This window comes from Corylus avellana, chromosome 5, assembly GCF_965113065.1.
Source record: "Corylus avellana chromosome 5, dhCorAvel1.hap1.2, whole genome shotgun sequence".
In the NCBI taxonomy this organism is placed as follows: domain Eukaryota; kingdom Viridiplantae; phylum Streptophyta; class Magnoliopsida; order Fagales; family Betulaceae; genus Corylus; species Corylus avellana.
The window spans coordinates 30,897,121-30,920,438 of record NC_142494.1 but is presented as its reverse complement, the minus strand read 5'-3'; the positions used below and the strand labels follow the sequence as shown (position 1 = coordinate 30,920,438).

Here is a 23,318-nt window from a genome sequence, read left to right as displayed (position 1 = left end):
TTCACAATTATTCTTTCATCAAATTCTGAAGTAAAGTGATGAGATACTGCAATGATATCAAATTTCATTTCATTGTAACCGTTCTTTTTATACAAAATATCAGTCAATGATGAACAACAAATCCTTTTTGAATCCAACAACACAGGAATGGACTGACAATTGCTTTCTGATTCAGACAATCTCTCATGCACGATTCATCTTCTCCTTCTTTGTATGCAATTTACCCATCTCTCATAGTGCATCTTCTGTCTTCTTACATGCAACTTGCTTATAGTCCAATTGGACATTAGCAAAACATCCTGCTAAAGCCATAGCTCAGTGTGTCCCTACAAGGGTTTCTTCTTTTTCTTTCCTGATTTCTTTTTCTTGAGGCCTACTCCTTGACCCCTTTTGAACACAGCCAAAACCTCAATGCTGCAAACATAGCCAAAAATCAATTGTCATGGACATATTGACATAAAATTTAACAACCCTTCACTAGAGGGTAAATAAATTGCAAAAGCAGTCAGTATCTTTTTATTTAAAAATATTAGAACATATCTGAGTCTTCAAACTTGACAAGAACATAGTCCTTTGAAACTCTTAACTAACTTCCTAATAGTGGCTAGGAATATAGGTTCAAATCCTAGAGTCACACAAAGCTATATCATTGCAACATGACTTAAAAATAAAGTAACACAAAGTTACATTCCAGATGATGTACTCAGATAAAGACCCCACACTACATTGGGAGGGGTCAAGGAATAGACCGGAAAGGGAACAATACCTCTGGGTGCCAGGAAAGAAATTGTAACCATGAGCTTTTTCCAAATGCCATGCCTTACTCGACAACAATGAATTGCAATCCTGTTAACAATTGCTGCATAATTAGCTAAAGAACTAATCCACATTCTCAAAATCGAGAATAATCAAGGCAGATATTAACATGGCCAAAAAGTATAATCAAGTGGAATATAATCTATTTCCATAGTATTTTCCAGCCATTGCTTTAATTGAGTACCTCTTTAAAGCTTTCCCATCCACAACTTATATAAATAAGGGTTTCAGGCAGTGCTTCACTGTCATCTGAAGTTGTTTCGCTTCCAATCTGAACTGAATCTTCCCTAGCACGTAAAATCCATGGTCTTTTTTCGTCTTTGTCCTTAGAGCGAGGACTGAAGTTGACATACAGATTATAATGCATTAGATAACTTGCCTAGTGCTCTGATATTAACAGTCTTGATAGGAACCATAGATGAGATCCTAGACTTAAATTTCTAGGGACTACTAAAGTATCCAAACCTTTCAAATGATGACTTGGCTTTAAGCTCCATTCTTGGTATACTCTGTAATGCATCAACAAGAGACGGGTCCAATCCCTTTCTAGGAGGATCAACTACAATTACATCAGACCCCACTATCCAAGAACGAGGTTCCTGTTGACTTGTAAATACATCATAGAATTAGTCCTGAAACATTCCATAGCTAAACTAAAGGCTAAACAATTAGGCTACCATAATTCAAGAGACATATTATGCCTGGTATTTTTTTTTTTAATATAATATATGAGTTTCATGTTAATAGAATCATTACGTCCATAAGTATTATACCAATGTGGAATTACAGAGAGATCTCCGCATATACAAGATTCTGAGGTAAAACTTATGACATATATAATCATAGATTCAATACGGTTAAACACCAACCTTTGAAGCATCTGCATGATGCCAGCTGACGCTGCTCTCAATAATGTGTGATAGGCGGTCAGCTGTCTTCTCAAAAGACAACTTTGATTCTTTGTTAATCTCAATGCATCTAACAGACCTGAAAAGAATAATAAAAACAATGAACAACTTTTGAACATAAAGAGCAAGTCGTAGGCCCCAGAGTATTTGCAACTATCTCAGTTCTTGCCTGCATTTTCTGGTGGCAGCTAATGATAGTCCAATTGCACCAGCTCCTGCATACAAATCAGCCACAGATGCACCAAAAGGGACATACTTTTGTAACTTCCGGAGCAAGACATCAAAAGCCTGAAATGAATTAGCATTTGACAGAGTATTATTCTTACTTTGTCAATATAAGATAAAATTAGGCTTGTCTAGCTAATTATCAAGTTTTTGTTATTTAAAACTGCAAACAGAAGGACATTTGGCATTTGCTTGGTGATAAGTGTAATCTCCCTTAGATTAGCAGAAACTTGGGCATCCCAAACAGCGAGGCAGGATCTAAATCCCAATACTCCTGTTCTTTATGCCTTCTAGCCCATACATCATACTAACCACTGAATGTAACATAAATTATATCTTTCAATCCCCATGTTCATTCTTGTTGAATAATAATCAATCTATAAATAGAATATGTCCATAAACAATCAAACAAGAAGAGGAGTTTGCTTGATCAAAAATTTTCTCTACCCGTGTGTTTGCTTGGCCAAAACTGGATGGAGCCAAAGAAATATCGATTCCACCAACATGTTCCCAGAAGTCTTTCTCTCCTAAAAGATGTCTCCATCTATTGCCAAAAATTATCTGCATCATCAGTTACACATTTTTAGTTCCATATATTTTAATATTTTGAATAAATGCAACAATTTGTGAGCTATGCAAACAATATTGCATATACAGCTATGAACATATGAGAATATAGTAAGTCAAGCAGTTGAGCAAGCACATCTTATACCAAAATAATTTGACTTAAATTAGACATAATTGTAAAGAAAATATTAACCATGTCAAGTGATCCGAGGAAGTGCATTATTTTTTCTTTATATTTCGATATTCTTTTGATCATTTCATAGGATTCTAACCCAACATAAACAGTCACCATAAAAAAAATTATTCAAAGCATTCTAGCTTTTGTGATTACATCTTTTTGTTCCTACAACACCAGCGCAAAAGGCACACATTCATGGAGTTCAAAAAGGAAAAAAGTTTTATTACAATAAAGCTACTTTAGATATGCTCATTTGTAAACAAACATATGGTGCCATTCTATTCATACTCTTTTTCTTCAGAAAAGCATTTTTAACTCACATTATTACTCGATGTCTGAAAGTTAGCCCACACAGAATGTACTAAATGGAGATTGCTCTTTGGCCCACCATTTCTCCATAAAAACTGCAACATTTATACAAATAAAATAGGGTCAATTGTAACTATCCACCCTAAACAATGGGGTCATGTTAACATTCCCTAATCAAATCTTTGCAATCAACACCCTAATTGGGCATTAGTTTGCAATATCCGCGACTTGATACTTATTTGGGCGATGTGGGTGACGTTGTAAATTAATCTCGAGTTAATATATGTGACCACAAAATTTGTGGTTTGGTGGGACATTGCAATTGGACCCATAGTTTAGGGTGGATAATTGCAATTAATCCAATAAAATTATTAGAGAAAAAAATATATAAATAAACACCCCAGAACAGTTACGAGAAAACAAAGGTGTCAAGCTCACATTGGCCAAGGCATTAAGTTTATTTGAATTAGAGGAATTCTCATTTCTCGAATTCCAAACCAGAGCAACCTGTACTTTACCTGGAAGCAATTATAAGCTCATCAACTTAAATCTTATATTGCTCAATGTAAAAAGTTCAAAACAACAACATAGTTTTACTATGAATTCAGCTAGTAACCATTTCTATATCTTTCAGAGGCCCGAAGGGATGTGTTGTATGTTGTCACGGCCATCTGCACCACACCCACCATTAGTTAAATTCCAAAACTTTACAAAACTACAACCATTACATTTACAATATATACACAAAATAAAGTTGTTTATTCTTACGAGCAGTCACCTGAACATATCGTAAATCACCAGTCCCCTGATCCTCGTCATACGGCTCAACATTCAGCTCTATAATACCTGAAAAATATCATCCAAAAGAACAAACAAATTTTATAGAAGTTCTATTAGAATATTAATTAAATCATTAAATTCACCATTAGTGCATTAACATGACATCAAAGCAAAGGTACTGTGTTTGACTCTTTACTTTGCAGTTCACTGTTTTTAACAAGTTCAACAATCAACTCACAGTAAACAAAATCTACGCCATCAAAATTATTCAGACAAAATGTAGACCTTGTCGAAGCAGTTCCACAGCGGCATTAATATTCGGATGGTGAGCTGTACAAACAAGATTTAAAGTTCAACAACAAAAAATTCAAACAAGCTAAGTATTCAAAATCCAAAACTATGTGAAAGGAATTTCAAACTACTAAGACCTTTACAGTGAGGAATGTCCACCACATTATGAGTACCCTCCTCATAGAGACCGATGAGAGGGCTTTTCGCTGAGCCACGAACCGCCAGTTTCGCGCGGCAACGCCATCCCCACTGAAAGCAAAAAGATGAATTACATAATGTTGCTTTAAATTTTGAAAAATTAGGCGAGGAATTATCTGGCTGTACCAGTTTACAACTATCAAACGTGAATTTTGAGACCCCGATGCTCTTGAAGAACTCGGTGGCCTCGTCGAGGATTGTCGGACGGTGGAGATTGAGCTCCTGAGTACACCCGGAGCACCTGAACAATCAAGCAGTTAAAAAAAAGTAGCAACTAATCTGTAAAGAATGTTACAATGTTCTTTATATTTAAAGCCACAGTTCAATACACACAGAAATACAATATTCAGTTCATACATATATTCTTATTTTAAGAAAGAATAACTACGAAAGAAAAAAAGACGTACGATTGGAAGTGAGAGCACTGGAGGGCGCAAGTTAGCGAGGGGAGAGGGGTTGGGTTAGGGTTTGGAGGCAAAGAAGGTGGTGGTGGTGGTGGTGGTGGAGGGGCAAGGCGGGTGCGCAGTGTGCCGGGGGACGCGTGGCAGGTGATGAGCGGGGAGGGTGGGCGAGTGGAGAGGAGGAACAGAGGCATTGTGCGTCCGGGGGTGTCCGGAGCTTTTGGCTGCAGTGTGTGTGTGGCGGGAATGGATAATTATAGGAAGTCAGATAAATATCTCAAGGATTTCGTCAATTTTTCTTTGTATCTTTTTACTGAAATCGCTTTAGGTGGTAACGTTTTCGATTAGCAGTAAAACCGCTATGTGGAGCAACCCTTTTAGAAGGAAGTCAAGTCAAGGCACTGACGTGTTGGCAAGTCGTGCGGCAAGATGCTATGCTACGAGTCGTTTTGAAGAACAGAAGTGCAATTGTTGGGACACTGAATATGAATAGGAATATAGGATAAAGATTTCTTTAATATTTTCATATTCCGCATGATTATAGTCAACTTTTTTGTTGAAGGATCATTATATATCTGTGCCATAGAATAATCAATAATCGTGAAATTTTGTTATCACCGGAACTGTTCATTACATCAAACACAATATTTTCTATTTATTAACTAATGCATTCAAAGTTTCTACTATGATAAAGCTCAAATAGGGAGTTCCAGTTGGGTGCAATGGCAGTGTACAATTATGGGTGAAGTAGGTGCTGGGATTGAAAAGGAACGATGGGTCTTGACGGTGAATGATGAAAGAGATGTTTTTAGATGATTTTGGGTTTTGTGTTTATCATTTGTCATTGTTTTGGTTATTATTATACATCTATGTCTTGACAATGTTTGGGTTTCTTAATGTTCAGCTAAAGGAATTGTTTGGGATGTTGATTTTTTGTGTGAGATTGTCAAAAACCTGTGCAATTCATGCTAAATTGGTCATGGGCCGTGAAGCTGCCCAAAATCATGCAACGCAGCTTTGGCAAATATGGAAACCATTGTATACTTTTCTCCTCACAAAAAGCAGGCAATTATAGTGAATAAGGAGACAGAAATAAAACGATTAGGGAAAATTATATGAAATATCCCCGTTTCTTATCTATATTTCCACATTCATATATTCCTAAAACATTCGTGCAGAAGTTAAGAAGTCAACAGGCAATCATCTCATCATGCTCTGTTGAAGATTCTTGCTAAAATACTTGCAACAACAGAAACAAATAATGGCTAGAAAAATTGCAGCAAAGCTGACTGCTGTCAAATTCATATAAATGCATATGCAGGTCTTCTGTGTCGTATTTCTGAACACCAAATTCTTATAAATGCATATGCTGATCTTCAGTCTTGTATTTGTGAAAATATATTCTAATTCTTATAAATGCATACGCCAGTCCTGTCGTGGCTCACAATCTTTCACGTTTCAACTATCAATGATCAATCGTCCGTGCCAAAGTAACGATCACCAAACTCACCCATACCCGGTATGACACGAAATTCTTCGTTTAGCGCAACATCAATCTCAGAGGTGACTATTTTCAAGGATGGGAACCTTTTGTAAACACAATGGATTCCCTCAGGGGCCTAAAGTAAGAAAATAGAAGCAAAATCAGCGTATATAGACACTAAGGAAAATAAGCATTTGCTTATCAACCAAAAAAAGTAACTTACAGAGATGAGGTTTAGGAATATAATGTGGGATTCTGGAACTCCTTTCTGTATGAGTAGTTCAATTGCTTGGTTAGCAGAATTCCCTAGAAAGGCAACAAGATTGAATGGTTAATAGCTCTGTATATATCTATAGAAGTTGAAATAAAGATAAGGAACAGTTGATAAGAACAAATATGCAACACTGCGGCAAGAGATAACAAGCTAGTACACCAGTTAAGCATGACAAAAGCATAGCACTAAACTGCGAGACAGTAGTTATAAGGCTTAAAAGAACTATAATTTAAGAAGAGTTGGGTGTGCAGCCGACAAAGGGCAAAGCTACAATAATGAATGAAGATTGAACCGTGTAATTGATTAAACTTCTAGGGGGAAGCAGTGTTATTCTTTTCTCTTTAGTTATATGAGATCTTCCCTTCCCTTCTCTCTCATATACCATCTTTTATTCAATCATATCATCTTTCATAAAGAGAAAGGAATGAAAACAAGCATGACAATATTGGCAGCAATCAAGAAAGGAAAGGACAATAGATTTTTTATGGGGAAAAAGAAAAGATTACCTGTAGCAAGTACTGGGTCTAGAAGCAGGACGTGTCGTTCAGATATATCCTTGGGAAGCTTCTCATATATAAGCTGCTCAAGGTGAGGCAGCAAATCTACTATTAAAATTAATTATATCCAATCCCAAAGAACAGAAAGCATAGCTCTAGCACTAGCTCGTGTAAATTATTTCTACTACAAAATAACACCATTTACCTGCTTCCCGTCATCTCCATCACGGTGAATTAAAATTTTCCCAATTTTTATTCCTTTACAGCATGCACGCAAAGCATTTTCCATGCTTTCACCACTATCATATAACAAACAAGAAAAAATATTTAGCATATTTTGGATTTTCAAAAGAAATAAATAAATAAGAATTCACTATACTACAAGATGAATTTCCCATGAGGCTCATATGTGGCCAGCATTAAGAACCGCATGCTGAATATGAGAATCTGAAATCCTTCATGTTTACAGTATAAGATAGGATCTCAGACCACAAGGCATGTCTTAAACAAAGAAGTCTCATGACCAGAAAACAAAAAACTCCCAAAATCAATACCTGATTCAAAGCTCACCTTCGAACGATGGAAACCCCACATAATTTCTTGCAAAAGTCAACTCCGGTATATACCGATGCTGAAATAGCAAAATAACATTATTTCAGAGATATTCCGCGTTTCCTTTAAAGGAAATAAATTAAGATGAGAACATCAAAATTTATACAAGATTCACATTCCTGCAGTTCAAACCAACAAAAGTGCCAGCACATGGTTCTCAAGGCTCAAAAACAAATGAAAAAAAAATAATATAAGCTGTCAAAAAACTGTTAATGCGTAAACATGCACACACACACACAACTTGTCAAGTTTCAGTAATTTACATCTATGATATATTTTTTGATAAATAATTAATTCATTGAAAAGAGTAGAGGGGCGCAACCCTAGCACACATGATGTATACAAAGAAAGGCCCCACTAAAGGCGAATTTACATCTATGAAATATCTTCTCAATAAGAAAAATATTTTTCGTATTATATACCTATCAAATAAAAAAGGAAAAAGGAAAGAACAATTGGGATGAGCAATGGCAAGATATTGACAATAGAGAAACAAAAGGGAACAAACAAGACAACTTATACATTTGTTACACATGCATTGACTGCATGCCTAAATGATGATTACTAATAACAAAAGTAAACTTTATTCCAACTATCTTACACAATAATCCAGGTTTACCATATAAGGATTTTTTTTCTCCCTATATAAGCATAACCTTTAAGGACTTGGCTTGGGGATATGATTATGAATGCTGTGTTTCAACACACATTTGGTTTTGGGAAAGCAAGTGTATGAATCTAGACACAAACGCATGGCTATGTATGTGTATCTTTTGGACTTATTATATATATATATATATATATATATATATATATATATATATATATATATATAAGTTTGCATGCATGAGAATCATGGATAGTAAAATGGTCATGAAATTGAAAACTATGTATAAATTTACTGACAAAAAATGCATCACACTCTCCTAATTCTAAACAATTCTGAGCAAACGAAGGCAGTCTTTAAGAGATGTTCGAACAATGTTGAACAGAGGCAGACATGAGTATCTCATCCTCAAGCATCCGCCATGTCAATTTCTATTATGAGAAGTGTACTTGGGTTATTCCCTGTTGGTGTCTTCAAATGAATTAATTAATTAAAAAAAGACGACGAAGAAGAAGCTTATTGGTTAAAACCATTCAAAAAAATTGAACCAGTGAACACACCTGTTGGAGTAACTACTTGCTTCTCAGTGAATGGCAGATGGCCAAGGCCATGCTCCACAACCTGAATATTAAAAACAACATATGCAGTCAATGTTTATATTTTATAATAACACAGGGATACTCAATTCATGTCAATTAACAAGCTTTGGCTAAGCTTTGCAGCAGAAAGTACCAGACGAATAAGTCGATCTGAATAAAACACAAAGTCATGCTTCGATATCTCCCGGTCTCTAATCAGTGTATGCATACCTCTTATCTGCAACAAAGGTCTCGCACATGAGCAAAACCAAACTTAGAACCACAAAGAATGGAATTGATTAAACAATAGTTATATTGCATATCAGATTGTAGAGTGCAGGGGGAAATTCATATGAAATTGTAATGTTCAGACATGGTTATGTTGTTGCTGTTGCCTATTTTCTATTTATCTATTCATGTGTCATTACCCAGTTGATGGAGAGATTGTTCAGTCCTCTGGGCAGAGCACATGGTATCAATGACAAAGTACACCACACTACAACTAGTGGGTATGGGATCAACCACAAGGTGTGATCATCCACTATGAGAGCGAGTATCTAGCCATGCTCTTTTTTTGTTTTACTCACAGTATGCTAAATCAATCAACTCACACCGTCTGACCTATATCCCGCTCAGAATTCTTTGCTAAAACTCAGTCTTGTCCATTCAGATGTTTTAAAAAAAAAAAAAAAAAAAATCTCTATTTGGTAACTGCTGGGCATAGCGAGTCACACATGCCCGCATGGTGTGCCTGGCTTACTAATAATCTCTCCACAAGCAGCACCACTAGGCTTGATGATTTATCCAACATAATTTCAATATTTTCCAACTACTAAACTCCAACTTCAACCTCATCTAGTGCTGCTTCTCTATCTAGAATCTCACTCTTTTCTATGATCAGAATTGAACAATAATTCTAGTTCACCGATCATTATTGACTATAATTTGACGTTATGAACCACCACTGATCAAGTATACAGGAATATTTTGAGCATAGAAAGACAAGTCAAGGCAATGACCCCAAATTTTATTTTCTCCATAGAACCAACTCATTCTAAAGAGAAATTCTGAAGGTATAAAATGCCATAATACAATCAATCAAACATATACCTGAAATGTTGACTGAATAACATAAACATTTGGATATATTTTGCAGAGGTCGTGCTGACCAAGCTTTGTCCGGATATGTTGCACGATCAAGTCAATGGCAACATGATTATCACCTCCTCTTGGAATGATCACATCAGCATACTTCTTTGATGGGAGAACAAAATCATCAAAAGCAGGCTTGACAAACTTTGCATACTGCATGCAATTTTATAATATCTTCAGAAGTTTAAAGATAATAAATCTTCAGAAGCATATAATCAAAAATTATCCAGAGGCTCACAATCAAAAGTTCCCAAAGTAGCAACGTCGAAATACATCACAACCATACAGTTCAATGAGTGGAAGTGGGATTAAAAATTTAAGATAATGCAGCTTAGTCAAGATGCTGCAAACTCCAAGCAAATGAAAGAGAAAAGGAGTTACAGAATGTTACAGTTGAATCATGATAGCAAAATGCCTGTGAATTGTCACAATCAGAAAAACAATAACCCATGATTTAAATGAGCTAAAGAATGTAGTTTATCATGGAACTCGGAAGATAGACTTCTGCTAGTGGTAACTTAGAAAATAAGGAGGTTTTCGGTAAAAAGCAATTATAAAGAAACATGTTAATTAAGTAAAGCAACTAACCTGTTCAAGAACAGAGTTTATGTCCCTTCCCCTCTCAACTGTATCACGTCTTATTCTACGAGCAAGCCTCACATCAGCATCTATAAGCAATTATTCACCAAATATAAGACAATTGAGCATTAGAGAGAGTGAGTGAGAAAGAAATGAAATAAAAAATAAATTACAACTCAGTGTTCCTCTATTATTTGTCAAATGTATGCAAACATAGAACTGAAAATGATTCAAGCTGAAGCTCAGTTGGGCCCATTCCTTTAACAAACAAACCAAGGTACTTCTGATGTGGGATCGAGGCATATATTTTTTCTTAAATACTACACTGTTCACGCTTGTTCTTTTTTCCCCATGGAGCTTTGAAAGATGTCAAAGTTGCATCACTTTTAGTTTTTAACAAAAGGCTGGGGATCAGGCCCTTCTAAAATCTGCCCTCACCATATCTTTGGTCCATTGGCATGTTCAGTGAAAACAGCCCACCACGTGGGTTCGTCTTTTCCAGTGAGATGTATTAACAATTTCTTTAGTGTTTTTTATTAGTGATAAGATATAATAAAATATGTAAAACCTAAAGATAACATGCAATAGTCCTCATGGAGCTTTGCTCTCTGTTGAGCCAATTAGGATGAAGACAGTCAATCCAAGTAAAATAGATCGACCCCAACATTCTCATGAGCTTGATGAGCATCCATTGAGCTGGGGTTGAACTTCAATTACTAGCCACAAGTCTAACTCAATTTAAGCTCAAGCTTAGGTGCCTTTCATCAGGCCAAAGTAGATCCCTTAAGTATTTGGCTTGGTTCTGCTTGTTTGCAGTCCAACGCACTGAGGTAAGACTGACCCAAGCTTGTTGGTAATTTCAGGAAAACCATGTCCAAATAGATCTCAAATCACATAACTAGGCTCACCATGCAGCTAGTACAAGAGCTTTTCAATAATGGATGTGATGCAGGAGCATCTAAGCCTATGATCAGATCTGCACTAGATCTAAGCTCTTCCTGCTGCATCAGAATGATGGAATTATGGAATAAAAAAAACCTATATTTGAGACTTTAGAGCCCAAAAGTGTATTTTTCCATTCAACATCAAACGAAGGAATGGCCATCTCAGCATATCCTATTGCCATTTAGTTTGATATGCATCAAATTGAAAAATTCTTTTTTTCTATACATAAAATCAATTTTATTAGACGGTGCAACCTAAGTATACAGGGAGTATACAAGAGAGACACCCAATTAGGAAGAAGTGGAAGAACACAAATCTAGAAAATCTAAAAAATTAGAGAAGTGAGAACTGTTGACAGCAACTGACCACCCATAAAGTGTTTTGAACATCAAAGCTTTTAACTCTACCACTATTCTCTCACAATCTTCAAAATTTCTAACATTGCGTTCTCTCCAAATGCACCACAACAAACAAAGAGGGATCATCCTCTATACATCTATGCAACAGTGGCTGCCAAGTTTGGCCCCTCCAACTAGCCAACTACTCCACCACCCATTGTAGCATGACACACTCTACCCCAAAAAGACTGAACACCAACACCCACAAAACTCAAGGTACATCACAGTGGAGCAAATGATGGTAGATGGATTCCCCGCTCTTCTTGCACATGCAACACTAGTCCATCACAATGACCTGCCACTTCCTCATGTTAGCCAAGGTCAAGATCTTTCCAAGCACTCGTGTCCAAACAAAGAAAGCCACTCTTGGAGGGGCCTTAATTCTCCAAATGCTCTTCCAAGGGAAAGAAGAGTCCACAAGTGAGCAAAGCACCGATAAAAAGATCTGATCCCAAATGTTCGCCTTTTGAAAGGGGTCCAAAAGATTCTATCTTCACCACCTCGACTCCTCCTAAAATAGTACAATAGATTAAAGAACAGAGAGACAATCTTCACCTCCCAATCATGCAATGGTCTGATGGAGGTGACAATCCATTGGAAGGAATCATTAGAAAACAACAAATGGTCTGCTACTGAAGCCTCCTTAAAACAAGCTATATCAAACAACACTAGGAAAGAAGCCTTCAAGGTCTGATCACCACACCAAACATCTTGCCAAAACATGATCTTAGACGTGTCTCCCACATCAAGTCTCACAAATCTAGGGAAATCCCCCACCCACACCTAATGTTTTTTCACACCCCAACCCCGTAGGATCCAAAGATCTCATTGGAACACTATCCTCCCCACAAGCTACCAAATTTAGCTTCAACTATCGACCTCCACAAGGCCTCCTCTCCAAGGTGTAATGCCATAACTAGAAAAATTTGTTGGCGCTTTCTTTTGAATGTTAATTATCAAAATGCATCCCCTTATATGTTTAATTAACAAAGTGAATATTCTTGCCCATCCAAATGCAAGAAACACATCAGGGCTTGCAAATAGTGAATGACTTGTGACTTGACACCTCGAACAAGCAAAATGTGAACTTCCCAAGCAGCTCTAGCCTTCCTCAGATATCTTAACTGATTGGGAGATTTTTTTTAATTTTTATACTAAATCTAAACAAGATAGCAGGAGCCATTGTAACAAGAAAACCACCCAAAAGAAAGAGCTATGATAATAAAAAATGATAAATGATATTGGTGATTATTGACAGCTAGATAAAAGGGGAGCAAACCTGTATCAACAAAAATCTTCATATTCATCAAGTTGCGGACACGTTGGTCATGAAAAACCAGAATTCCCTCTAATATAATAACATCAGAAGCATTTACCTGATAAAGAATTGGATTAAGTTTTTGAAAAAGGAAAAAAGAAATGAAATCTTGACAAATCAAAAATGGATAAATTCGATTTAGCTTACACTTGAGTTGTATCCGAACAATTTAGCATTCTCCCCCCATTACTCTCTTTCTGAAAGTTAACAATAAATCCTAAAAACACATTGTTTACTCTTTTGGACCTATGTTTGACTCTACATACAAGCTCTCACCAATTGAAAGGAAACGCAAGCATGAGTTCAAAAAGTTGTGAAGTACCAGCCGGAAACTATCCGAGCAGCGGCGATGACTCTTAAAGTCATAAATTGGAACTTGGTACGCTTGCCCAGATTTGAGCTTCTGAATGCAATCCAGAAGCTGCTCTGTGTCAAAAGCATCTACAAAACAACCAATACATAATTAACAAAATTTATTTTCAACACCCTCTCTAAAGAAAAACACTTCCAAAAGCTAATTACAACATAAAAATCACCACAAAGGTTTTTTGTAATCACAAATAAGTTTTTTTACCAGGATGATCAAAGTTATACTCGTGCACACGCTCGGACTCTTCAGGAGTCAAGCCACGGTAAAACGAATCCTATAACATCACCACATCAAACATACCCGAAAATGGTAAGATAACGGCCAGGTGAAAATGTTAGCAACAGAAAGCCGAGCCGGGCTAACCTGATTGACCAGAACAACACGGTGATCATGGAGTTGTTGGATGATCATATCACACACTGTGGTCTTACCCGAAGCTGTACCTCCCGAAACTCCTAATCCAATTACCAAAACAATAATTAACTGAAAATCTAAAAGAATAAAAAACCGAAACAAACTCAGAACAAAATAACGGTGTGTCAATGGAAAAAGAAATGGCGCTTGCATAAAATAGAGAAAAATAAAAAAATAAAAAGCAATAAACAGAATGAAACCCTAAAAGCACAAAGAACAATGCTAAGACTATACTCATTCATGAATGTAAGCGTTACTACTTACAATTCCAATCTTTCATTCATTTCAAGATCTAAAGGGAAAAGGCAACAAAAACACTTCCAAAATGCCAGACAGAATAGGAATTTGATCATAAAGATTCCAAAAAGTACTTCTCGCACTGTAAACGAACTACTGAAAGACTAGGAAGAAATGAGAATTGGTAGAACTATAAGCAGTTAAAGAAAACAGGTTCTTTAGTTACCGATGACGAAGGGCTGTTTGGGGGCGTTGGAGTCGGCGGCTAAGGCTGAGAAAGCCGAAGGCGAAGCCAAGGAACGATGTGCCGGAGAAGAGGACGACGAAGCCGGTGGAGACGATAGGAGTCCGTCGAGACGGAGACCGGAGAAGTGGGGGCCGGAAGCCGCCTCCATCACGTAGTCAATCGAAGTTGTCTCCTCCGGCATGACTTCCTCTCTCTCTCTCTCTCTCTCTCTCTCTCTTTTTCTCTCTCGATTACTTCACGCAATTCAAAAGAGAGTTCAATACAGTACTGGAAGTCTGGAAGGAAACGCTGATTTCTTCCCGTCGAGAAACTCCTGGCGGATAAATTTCACGCTCTTTTTTTCTATTTAATATTTTAGGTGGGGAGAGAGAAGAATATGGAATATTCGGATTGCTGTTTTGAGTGTTTTCCAGGTCCATGTAGTTTCAGGATGAAAATTTTTAATTTTTGATAACTATCTATGATTAAATAATCCAGATTTGATCGTTTCAATATATAATTTGTAAAATAAATACAGATATAACTCTTAGACTTGTTATATAAGTATCAATTTAATTCTTAATCCTTATAATTTTAATTTGAAAAAATTTAAAAATGATAAATATTAATATAACATGTTAATTAAAGCATATTTTTGGACATCCGGACGGGCATTGAGGCCCTGCAAAACAAAAACAAAACAAAAGTCACTAAAAATAGCCGATCTATGGGGGATCGGGAAGCTTAAGCCTTCCGATGCCTATAGTAAGGTATTTTTTTAAAAAAAAAGAGAGGGAAAGATGATACTCGGTCAATCGAAATATACAAAGTTATTTCATCAGCCTATTAAATTAACATATGTTCTTAAAGCATGTGATTATCACGTACATTTATTTTTAACCGAACAAAAATGCATATATTCTAACATGTTATGTTCTTCTCATATGCCTAAGAGAGAAATTTCTCTCAATCCAATTTGAAAGAAATCTTTATCGATCGGGACAAATTTTCTTTTTTGCAATAAATCAATTCTATTGGTTATGTTTGTTAACTTATTTGGATAAGTGCACTGTGTTTTTAGCTTAAAAAAGTGTTTGATGTAATGATGTAACATAAATTGTGAGTACACTTTATACAAGTGTATTGTAACGAGGTCCATTCATGCTTTTTTTAAGAAAACCAAAATAGATGCAAAACCTTACCCTTTTTTTTTAAAAAAAAAAAAGGGGTGCCCATGTAACCACCCCAACCAAATCAGAGTGGCTGCACAACCATCTCTCCTCCACTTAGGGTAACCATACAAATTAAAATAATAAGTTAGCTTCTTCTATAGATATGCTAAATTAAGTATTAGTTTTGTCAAAATATTTTTACAAGTAAGAATACAATCTGAGAAGTGTATTGGGTTTTAAGTTGTTTGTTAATATATTTGTCTTGAATGAGTGAGTACGTATAGAAAATGAAATACAAATATATAGACAAACATAGCCAATTTATACTTAAGGGTATAGTATGAATTTTAACTTCATTTAATTGTAAATTAATGGTGCAATTGTAAATGTTACAGATGAGAATGCAACAAGGTCCATTACTTGACATACTACAAAAACCAGGCCAGGGTTAAAGCAACCCCCAGCCATTCTTATTCACCTTTCTTACAATCATAATCAAACAATGAATATGTGATCTCTTTGTTTTTTTTTTTTTCAACTCATATACAACTTCAATACTGACTGTAATTTACTCCCTTAAATATAAAACCAAATAGTACATCCCTGCTAATGAATCAGCAATCCCAGCATTCAAATCCTCAGAGCACATAAAGCATGAAGGTGGCTAATAGTGCAACAGCCATAACAAATGAATGGGAAGGGAGAGCATCAGAGGCTGAAGATGAAGATGTAGGTGATGCTGGAGAAGAGGGTGCATTCCCAGTGACACTCTTAATCTTTACTTTCATGCCTTGGTTGCAGTGGCCCATTGTGCCACAAGCAAAGTACCTTGTGCCTGCCTTGTTCAATTTGACCACATTGCTGCCGCCATTCATGGAGTCAACTGCACTTCCAAGGTCACAGTTCTTGTAGGCACTCTCACTTGCAAGTTCAACAACACTGTGCAGCCCTGAGGTGTACTTGAAAACTGTCCAAAATGATATTCATCATATTGATGAAGTTAATAACTATGCAATTGAGATTCACCAGTCATTTAGAACTTAAGGAGCTTAAGAGGCCAACCCAAAAATTTTATTTTAATTTCAATTAGAACTTTTAGTTTAACTAGATGAGATGTATTTATTTCTTTTGTGTGGATTAGTATAGTCATTTTATTTTGTTTTGGACTCCTAATGAGCTAGGTGAATTTCAGGCACGTGAGGAAGCCCCTACTGGGCCTACTCTCACCCTATATATAAATAGAATTAATGTTCTTGTTTTACAGCTACCAACACGGCAACACAGAGATGATTCAAGCAGCAAAGTATCAATGGATGTATGTTTTTCAATACCAATATATCTTTGCATGAATCTAACATAAGAGACATACCAAGTTGATCGCCAACTTTGAATGTTTGGCCTGATGCCCATGTGTCGAAGTCTGTGGATTCATCCCAACCTTGGGTTCCCCCAACAATATGTTGGGCTGCTAAAGCTTCCTTGGTGATCAAAGCAACAAAAACCAAAACCAATAACATTGTGTTCTCCGTGGTCGCCATTACTTCTCTCTCTTTACTCCCTTTTGGATGGTTGGTTTAAGCAATTCAATTCCTACAACTATATATGCAGGGAACCCTGGCTAAACCTGTAAACATCCTAAGTGTCTCTGTCAGTATATAATAACTCTTGTTTGTTATATAATGGATACAATACCAATACTTTTTGATGACTCATGGTAGATTTATAACGTGAACATCGAGAATCATCCAATTCCCCATATTGCCCCAGAAGCAGAAATCAGTACAGCATAGCTCCTCAAGTATTCATGTAATTCTGGGATGGCACAGGGGCATAGTTTGTGAAGTGCAGTACCTGGTCGGTGTTTGGATTGCCGGCTAAGCGAAATCTAGTTGGTTAAAGGTCATGGAAGCTTGGAGTTGAAACAAAGCTATCGTGTTGATCATATTAACTTGAGGGTTAGCCTGGAGGGTCGAATTTTTTATGCAGAAGCCACGACACGTTGGATGAAAGTCTGGTGGATGGCCTGTGATGATCGTTATGACTTGGTTTAGTTCTTGGCATATTATTCACTATTATATTATTAGCTTATCAATTTAAAATTATAAATATATGCAGCCTCAACAGTTAGTCACTTTCCTGATTTCTTTTTCCATTAAGGCAAATGAAGCCTATGCATGGAATTTAATAATATGATGCAATTTTAATATGAATAAACAGAGCACGTAACATCTGTCTGTAGAGTATTTTCATATGCATTTTAAAAAATGCATGTGAATGTAAGAAAATATATTAATTTAATGGATTGAGTTTGAGAAATTTTCTCCAACCCAATAAAAGAATGTAAATAATAAAACGGTTGACCAACCCACTTTTCAAACCTGATGTACAGCCTCTTGAAATGTTGTTAGATTAACGGGGATCTCAATAAAGTACTAATTAACGTTAACTTTATAAGTCTAGCTTGCGCATCTTGCTCGAAAGTCTTACTCTTCCCTTGATAAATCAAATCTATTTAGGAGGGGACAAACCAGAAATCTTCAAGTATGTTCTCTTCAATTTCTTTTAAATTACCAGAACGCATCTCTGCTTTGGCTTGGGAAGTAGTTTACATTCATGGATGCCTTAATTCATTGAAATCTTCATGTTACCATTTCAAAGAGTCTGAATTTTTTTTTTTTTTTTTTTTTGAAAGACAGAGTCTGAATTGGTTGGTTTGCTGAGCATGAGCTAAGTAGAGTAACGTTTAGTACATGCATAATGGTAATTGGTAAACCATAAAGAACAAGTACTGCATATCTCTCTCACCCACCTGATATTGTCCTCAATTTTAGCCAAGCATTCAAAAGGCTAAACATTGTCACTTATACTCTAATTAATCTTAGATTTGTTAAGACAGCAGCATGTTAACCAAGCTCATTCAGCCAGCCAGCTGTTAATAAGAAAAGTACAGCAGTATGTTCTCCAGCAGCAAAAAAAGAAGAGTAATTCTGACTTTTCACGCGGCGTGTTTTAAGTGGTCTTCTTTTAAGTGCTACTTTTCACACAGTATCTTTTGCAGAATTATTCACATTGATCAGTTGGTGTGAAATTATTGTGATAAATGGGTGTGAAGAGTAACATTAGTCAAAAAAAAAAAAAAAAAATACCAAAAAAGGAAAATCTTGATACCAACTCACACCCTGCCATCCAAGACAAGCTGACATGCTCTACAAGGAAACAAACCACAAAAGGCAACACGCAGTCTGTAATTTGTAGTTCCATGATTTCTGGAATATGTAATGATACTCTGCTGCACTTGTATATATATTATGCCTTGTGCATATTGTTGTGTTGTAATTGAGAAAAAACTTTCTTTGTAGCCTGAAGCACATCCATATAATGGCTTCCATCTCACAGTCTATATATATATATAGAAGTTAATTATCAGGTAAAGGGTAAAAATTAAACTAGATCTGATCACAGAGGCATAAATAAATTAAGGATCCTCAGTGTTGACCCTTGAAAAATGAGACTACTTGATTGTACACTATATCCTTGGCATTCACCCCCATGATGAAATCTGCGTGAGCATAATCCTTGATGAATTGAACTGAGAGCTTGTCTACATCGTGGAACTTAAAATCATCAAGTAAATGCATAACATCTCGAACATCAGAGAGGGCATCTCGGCCACCATAGCTAACGAAGAGAGGAAGATCATGGGGAATGTTAGAGAGGTTATAAACCGGTGGGCGGGCTTCCCCATAATGCATCACATTATAGTCAGGCCTCCCATAGTTGTATTTTGCCACAACGCCATCTCTAACCGCTGCAAATTTATATTGCAAAAGCTTCCTCAGTGAGCAATTTATAAGCCAATATATCAATTTGCAGTTATAAAACAGAACAAACTTACTCTGGGAAAGGTGTACCATGTTCTTGGTTGATGTCGACTGTGGTTCATTCATCAGGAAGAGATCGACAGTGGAGGAATTAAGACAGCAATTTATGCCTTGAATTAAGCACATAGCCAGAATGGATGCATAAGTTAGTTCTTTCAAAAAATGTTTTCTACGTGTAAAAACTATTGAATATAAATCTGTGTCTCTAGCATATAGAAGCAACAACTATTTGGTTGGAAAAAGCTAGGAATACTACAACTTTTACAACAAGCCCCTCACAAGCTGGTGGCAGTCTACAAACTACCGCAGCTGATGTGATAAACGTCACAAAGACTTCCACGTCTTAGTAAAAGACGTGGAGTATCCCTAGAAGTACTCTATTTGGTTATATAAATAAAAAGTGGGCATAGTAATACCAGTAAGTGCGCTTAATAAGTCATAGCAGTCAACCCCCGGATAAGCACATAGAGCATTGAGAAAGTTTTGTACAGGTTCCCTATTTAGATGAATTACAGAAAACCATCAGTTTAGAGCATTCTAACTCTTAACAGAAAGTAGAAATTCTGTGTCAGTAGAGCAAGGAGGCTAGGATGATCATCAACAGTCTAATGCTGTGAGATAATTAAGGTTCTTAATTCTTGATTCTCTTACCCTTTTGGATAAAACTCTGCAAGACCAACTAGCGTGGTGATCTCACCAACAAAGGATTTGGCAGCAACAACGCCGAGTGCAGTGGTCATGTGGCTCAAATAAGCAATGGGACTCAACAATGCTGCTGATTTCAGCTGGTTCCCCAGTTTACCTTCCGAGAAGGATGCTAAAGCTATCAAAGTCCCCTGCCAAATGTGGTTCAAATTTTTCAAATTTCAAGGACTTTGGAAATAAAAGAACCATGCATCTCTCAGAAATAAAGTGTATAATTAATTATATATATCTGCATCTAGTGAGGGTGCATAGTATGATCCTCACCAGGGAATGGCCCACGTAGTCAATCTTCTGCCCTGTTTGGCCACACACAAAGTCAAAAATAGCTGGTAGATCAAAGGTCACCAATTCATCCCACGACCAATCCCAGAAAGCCTGCCATATTTTCCATATTGACAAGCCATGAGTAAAACAAAACAGTGAACTTTCCTAACAAGAATCCTTGTTTTATTATTAGGCAGTCGGAATTTCTATATCCTAATATGTTATATTAAAACTTATGACACAATTAAATAGGAAAAACCGGTTGGCTGGGGTCCAAGGAGGTATGTCTTCGGCTAAATCTGGTCCCTCTAGTGTTAGCAATCCACACGTCGAATCCATTGTCGGCTAAAATCATCGGTAGATTTTGTTCTGGAGAGTTCAGAAACCATGTCATTCCATCCTGCATCGACACACCCACACCACACGCACACAAATCAGCAGCAACACCACGTAGCTAGCTACGTCGTCAAAATTCATAAGCACAAACAAATATTGCCCGCCCATGTATATTAGTCTATATATCAGAGGATGTATATATGTTTTTGGCTTATGCCAGCTGAGGCGGTGCATGATTTTGCGAACCGTTAGATTTTATCAGGGGGGTACCGACCTTTTTGCCTTGGTAATAAAAAATCTCTAAAGATTTGGAACTATTTGACTACATTTTACTTTTGATGATGGAGCAACCGATCGATGACTTTAATTAGGATGCGTAAATCAAGCATCCCCTTTTAAGAGACAAATTTGTTACGGGCTTTTCTTTTCTTTTCCGGTAGCTTTAACTGACATCACTCGGAAGTGCTTAGTGCTTACACTCTAAGAAAGACCAAGTCAACGTGACACATGTTACTCGCTTATGTTGTCTTCGGTCTTTTGACCAAAATGAAAAGCCACGTACGTAGGTGCCATAATTTGGCACACAAACCAACTCAAATGCCATAACGTGGCGCAGACGCGGACTGAACCCTTTTGTCACGTACTCAAAATCAGTAATCATGACTTCAAAAAAAAAAAAAATCAGTAATCATATTCACACTTGACGCTCAGCGGATATAAAATGAATATAAAAAGTAATATTACTCATTAAAGAATTAAGCAATAAATTTTAATATATAAATATAATTGTTTAAGTAGCAGTAACCTACCAATACTAATATATAAAACCCACATAGTAAAAGTAGACAAAGATGTATAATTCAATTACCACAAGAACGCCATGCTGAATTAAGACTGGCGGTCGCTTATTCTCACCACCCCCGACACGACCTTCTGGAATTCTTTGCAAGCTCAGTATATACCCATCTTGGGTTGTCACCTGAAAAAACACATGCAGACAATAAATCGTATATAAAACTATTTAAACTATATATATATATATAGATGAGACAGTTTTTTTTTTTTTTTGAGTTACGTACTTCGAGCTCCTGGCATTTGTAACCATATACAGTCACTGAAGATCCGCAGATACCAGCCTCCGGTGGAGCTACAAGGCCTTTGTTCTGGCCAAAAGAACCACGATTCGAGCCGTAGGCTCGTTGAGGCTGAGCCGCCAGGACTAGGGCACAGAACCAGAAGCTCCCGGCGGCAGCCAAACCCAACAAGCCATTGATCACAGCCATGATGTTGTGTGTTGGCTGGTTTTGTGTGAAGGGTTTGAGATTGAACGTTCCCTTTATATAAGAGTGAGAGAGAAAAAAAAAAACCCACAAAGTGGGAAAACGAATTGGTTTTCTTTCTCTTTTTTTCTTTCTTTAATGGCTTAACTGAATTAATGGAAAGTCTTGGCCAAAAGTGGGGCTTTTTCATGTTCTTTCGTGAGAAATGAGTAGGTATGGGTCCCAGTTGGGGTATTATTTATTGATTATCTTCAAGCAATTGGATATGAAAAATCATGATAGATTTTTCATCATCACTGCAAATTTCTGGAGCTGAAATAGATTGAAGGTGGAATTTAGAGTGATGGGGTAGTATGGACGTACGGACTATTGGACGTTAGAGATTAGGACGGGGGCAATTTTCCTTTCCGCATGTGACAAAAGAAGTGTGGGGTCCGCTCTGCCATTGTGTTTCTTCATGACTGGCCCATCTTAAACCCATAATATTCCCACTAAAAAATATACCGAAGATGTTCATTCACTCAGCAACCCAAGTCTTGATCGAGATTCGAGAGTATACGATTTTGGATCAAGATGACAAAGGCCGAACCACGGGCTCCATCCCGACCCGACCACGAATGTTAGTGTACCAGCGCAGCGGTTACTTATAATTAGAGATTGCTACGAGTGTAATTCAAGGAGATAATAAAGTTTCGAATAGGGCTGAGAAAAACTCTAAATTATAATTATTACATAAAAATAAGTATTTTTAAATTATTAAATGAAAATTGTTCTAAAATGACAAAAATTACTTAAAATAATGATTTTAGGGAAAAACACAGTGGATTTTGAACCTAAAAACAATGCTCACCAAGCATAGTTAGGTGATCACAACATGAGTACCAAAAAGGCTTTTTAGTTATGCTTGTTTTAATGCACATTGAATAAATTTGTAGGCCTAACTCATCTCATAAAATCAGTTCAATAAAAAATGAATGTTTATTCCTTATAAACATGCTTAAGATTTTGTCTACAGGCAATGTGAGATCATTCTTCAACACACATTTTATAATATTGTCTAAGATACAACTATTAAATCCCTTTTTTTCTCTTTTTCCTTTTTAGCGGTGATCCTCTCGATCATGTTATTCCAATCCCATTAATTCAACATATGCCGATTCTCCCGCATCACTTAGCCAAAGCCGTAAGCTAGTAGACACTCCACATAAGGACAAAACATACAACCATTTCAAGTAGGTCACATAACAATTTTCTCAAATAACAAGCCACATGTCTCAGTAACACTTTAATTAGCTCTTTTCTTTAAAGCCATTGATC

The 23,318-nt window shown here is 36.6% G+C and overlaps 4 protein-coding genes across 5 annotated transcripts; all 4 read right to left on the bottom strand.

Annotated features, from left to right (window-relative positions):
- Positions 1-44: 44 nt before the first annotated feature.
- On the bottom strand, positions 45-4,927 carry LOC132180883 (S-adenosyl-L-methionine-dependent methyltransferases superfamily protein). The gene is made up of 15 exons (XM_059593867.2): positions 4,680-4,927; positions 4,399-4,513; positions 4,212-4,323; positions 4,069-4,113; positions 3,782-3,849; positions 3,620-3,674; positions 3,442-3,521; positions 3,015-3,098; positions 2,397-2,510; positions 1,894-2,012; positions 1,686-1,803; positions 1,282-1,415; positions 1,001-1,154; positions 767-846; positions 45-414 (listed from the first exon to the last, which is right to left on the bottom strand). Exons 1-15 carry the CDS (start codon positions 4,865-4,867, stop codon positions 327-329), a joined length of 1,554 nt encoding a protein of 517 aa, XP_059449850.2. The 5' UTR covers positions 4,868-4,927; the 3' UTR covers positions 45-326.
- Positions 4,928-5,766: 839 nt separating this feature from the next.
- On the bottom strand, positions 5,767-14,723 carry LOC132181173 (uridine/cytidine kinase UKL1, chloroplastic). The gene is made up of 14 exons (XM_059594267.2): positions 14,364-14,723; positions 13,850-13,941; positions 13,691-13,760; positions 13,439-13,557; positions 13,078-13,174; positions 10,465-10,544; positions 9,835-10,029; positions 8,879-8,962; positions 8,707-8,767; positions 7,498-7,558; positions 7,133-7,226; positions 6,937-7,009; positions 6,380-6,462; positions 5,767-6,292 (listed from the first exon to the last, which is right to left on the bottom strand). Exons 1-14 carry the CDS (start codon positions 14,563-14,565, stop codon positions 6,146-6,148), a joined length of 1,458 nt encoding a protein of 485 aa, XP_059450250.1. The 5' UTR covers positions 14,566-14,723; the 3' UTR covers positions 5,767-6,145.
- Positions 14,724-15,887: 1,164 nt separating this feature from the next.
- On the bottom strand, positions 15,888-17,135 carry LOC132182929 (Cupredoxin superfamily protein). Its single transcript, XM_059596297.2, has 2 exons — positions 16,905-17,135; positions 15,888-16,502 (listed from the first exon to the last, which is right to left on the bottom strand). Exons 1-2 carry the CDS (start codon positions 17,071-17,073, stop codon positions 16,174-16,176), a joined length of 498 nt encoding a protein of 165 aa, XP_059452280.2. The 5' UTR covers positions 17,074-17,135; the 3' UTR covers positions 15,888-16,173.
- Positions 17,136-18,897: 1,762 nt separating this feature from the next.
- On the bottom strand, positions 18,898-22,051 carry MPL1 (Myzus persicae-induced lipase 1). 2 transcript variants are annotated; one of them, XM_059595735.2, is made up of 8 exons: positions 21,801-22,051; positions 21,590-21,700; positions 20,645-20,785; positions 20,386-20,496; positions 20,068-20,252; positions 19,833-19,912; positions 19,431-19,526; positions 18,898-19,343 (listed from the first exon to the last, which is right to left on the bottom strand). In XM_059595735.2, the coding sequence occupies exons 1-8, from the start codon at positions 22,002-22,004 to the stop codon at positions 19,021-19,023; spliced, it is 1,251 nt and encodes a 416-aa protein (XP_059451718.2). In that variant the 5' UTR covers positions 22,005-22,051; the 3' UTR covers positions 18,898-19,020. The 2 variants fall into 2 exon arrangements, with proteins under 2 accessions (XP_059451718.2, XP_088372640.1); XM_088516514.1 differs by lacking the exons at positions 21,590-21,700; positions 21,801-22,051 and adding an exon at positions 20,996-21,060.
- Between the last annotated feature and the right edge of the window lie 1,267 nt (positions 22,052-23,318).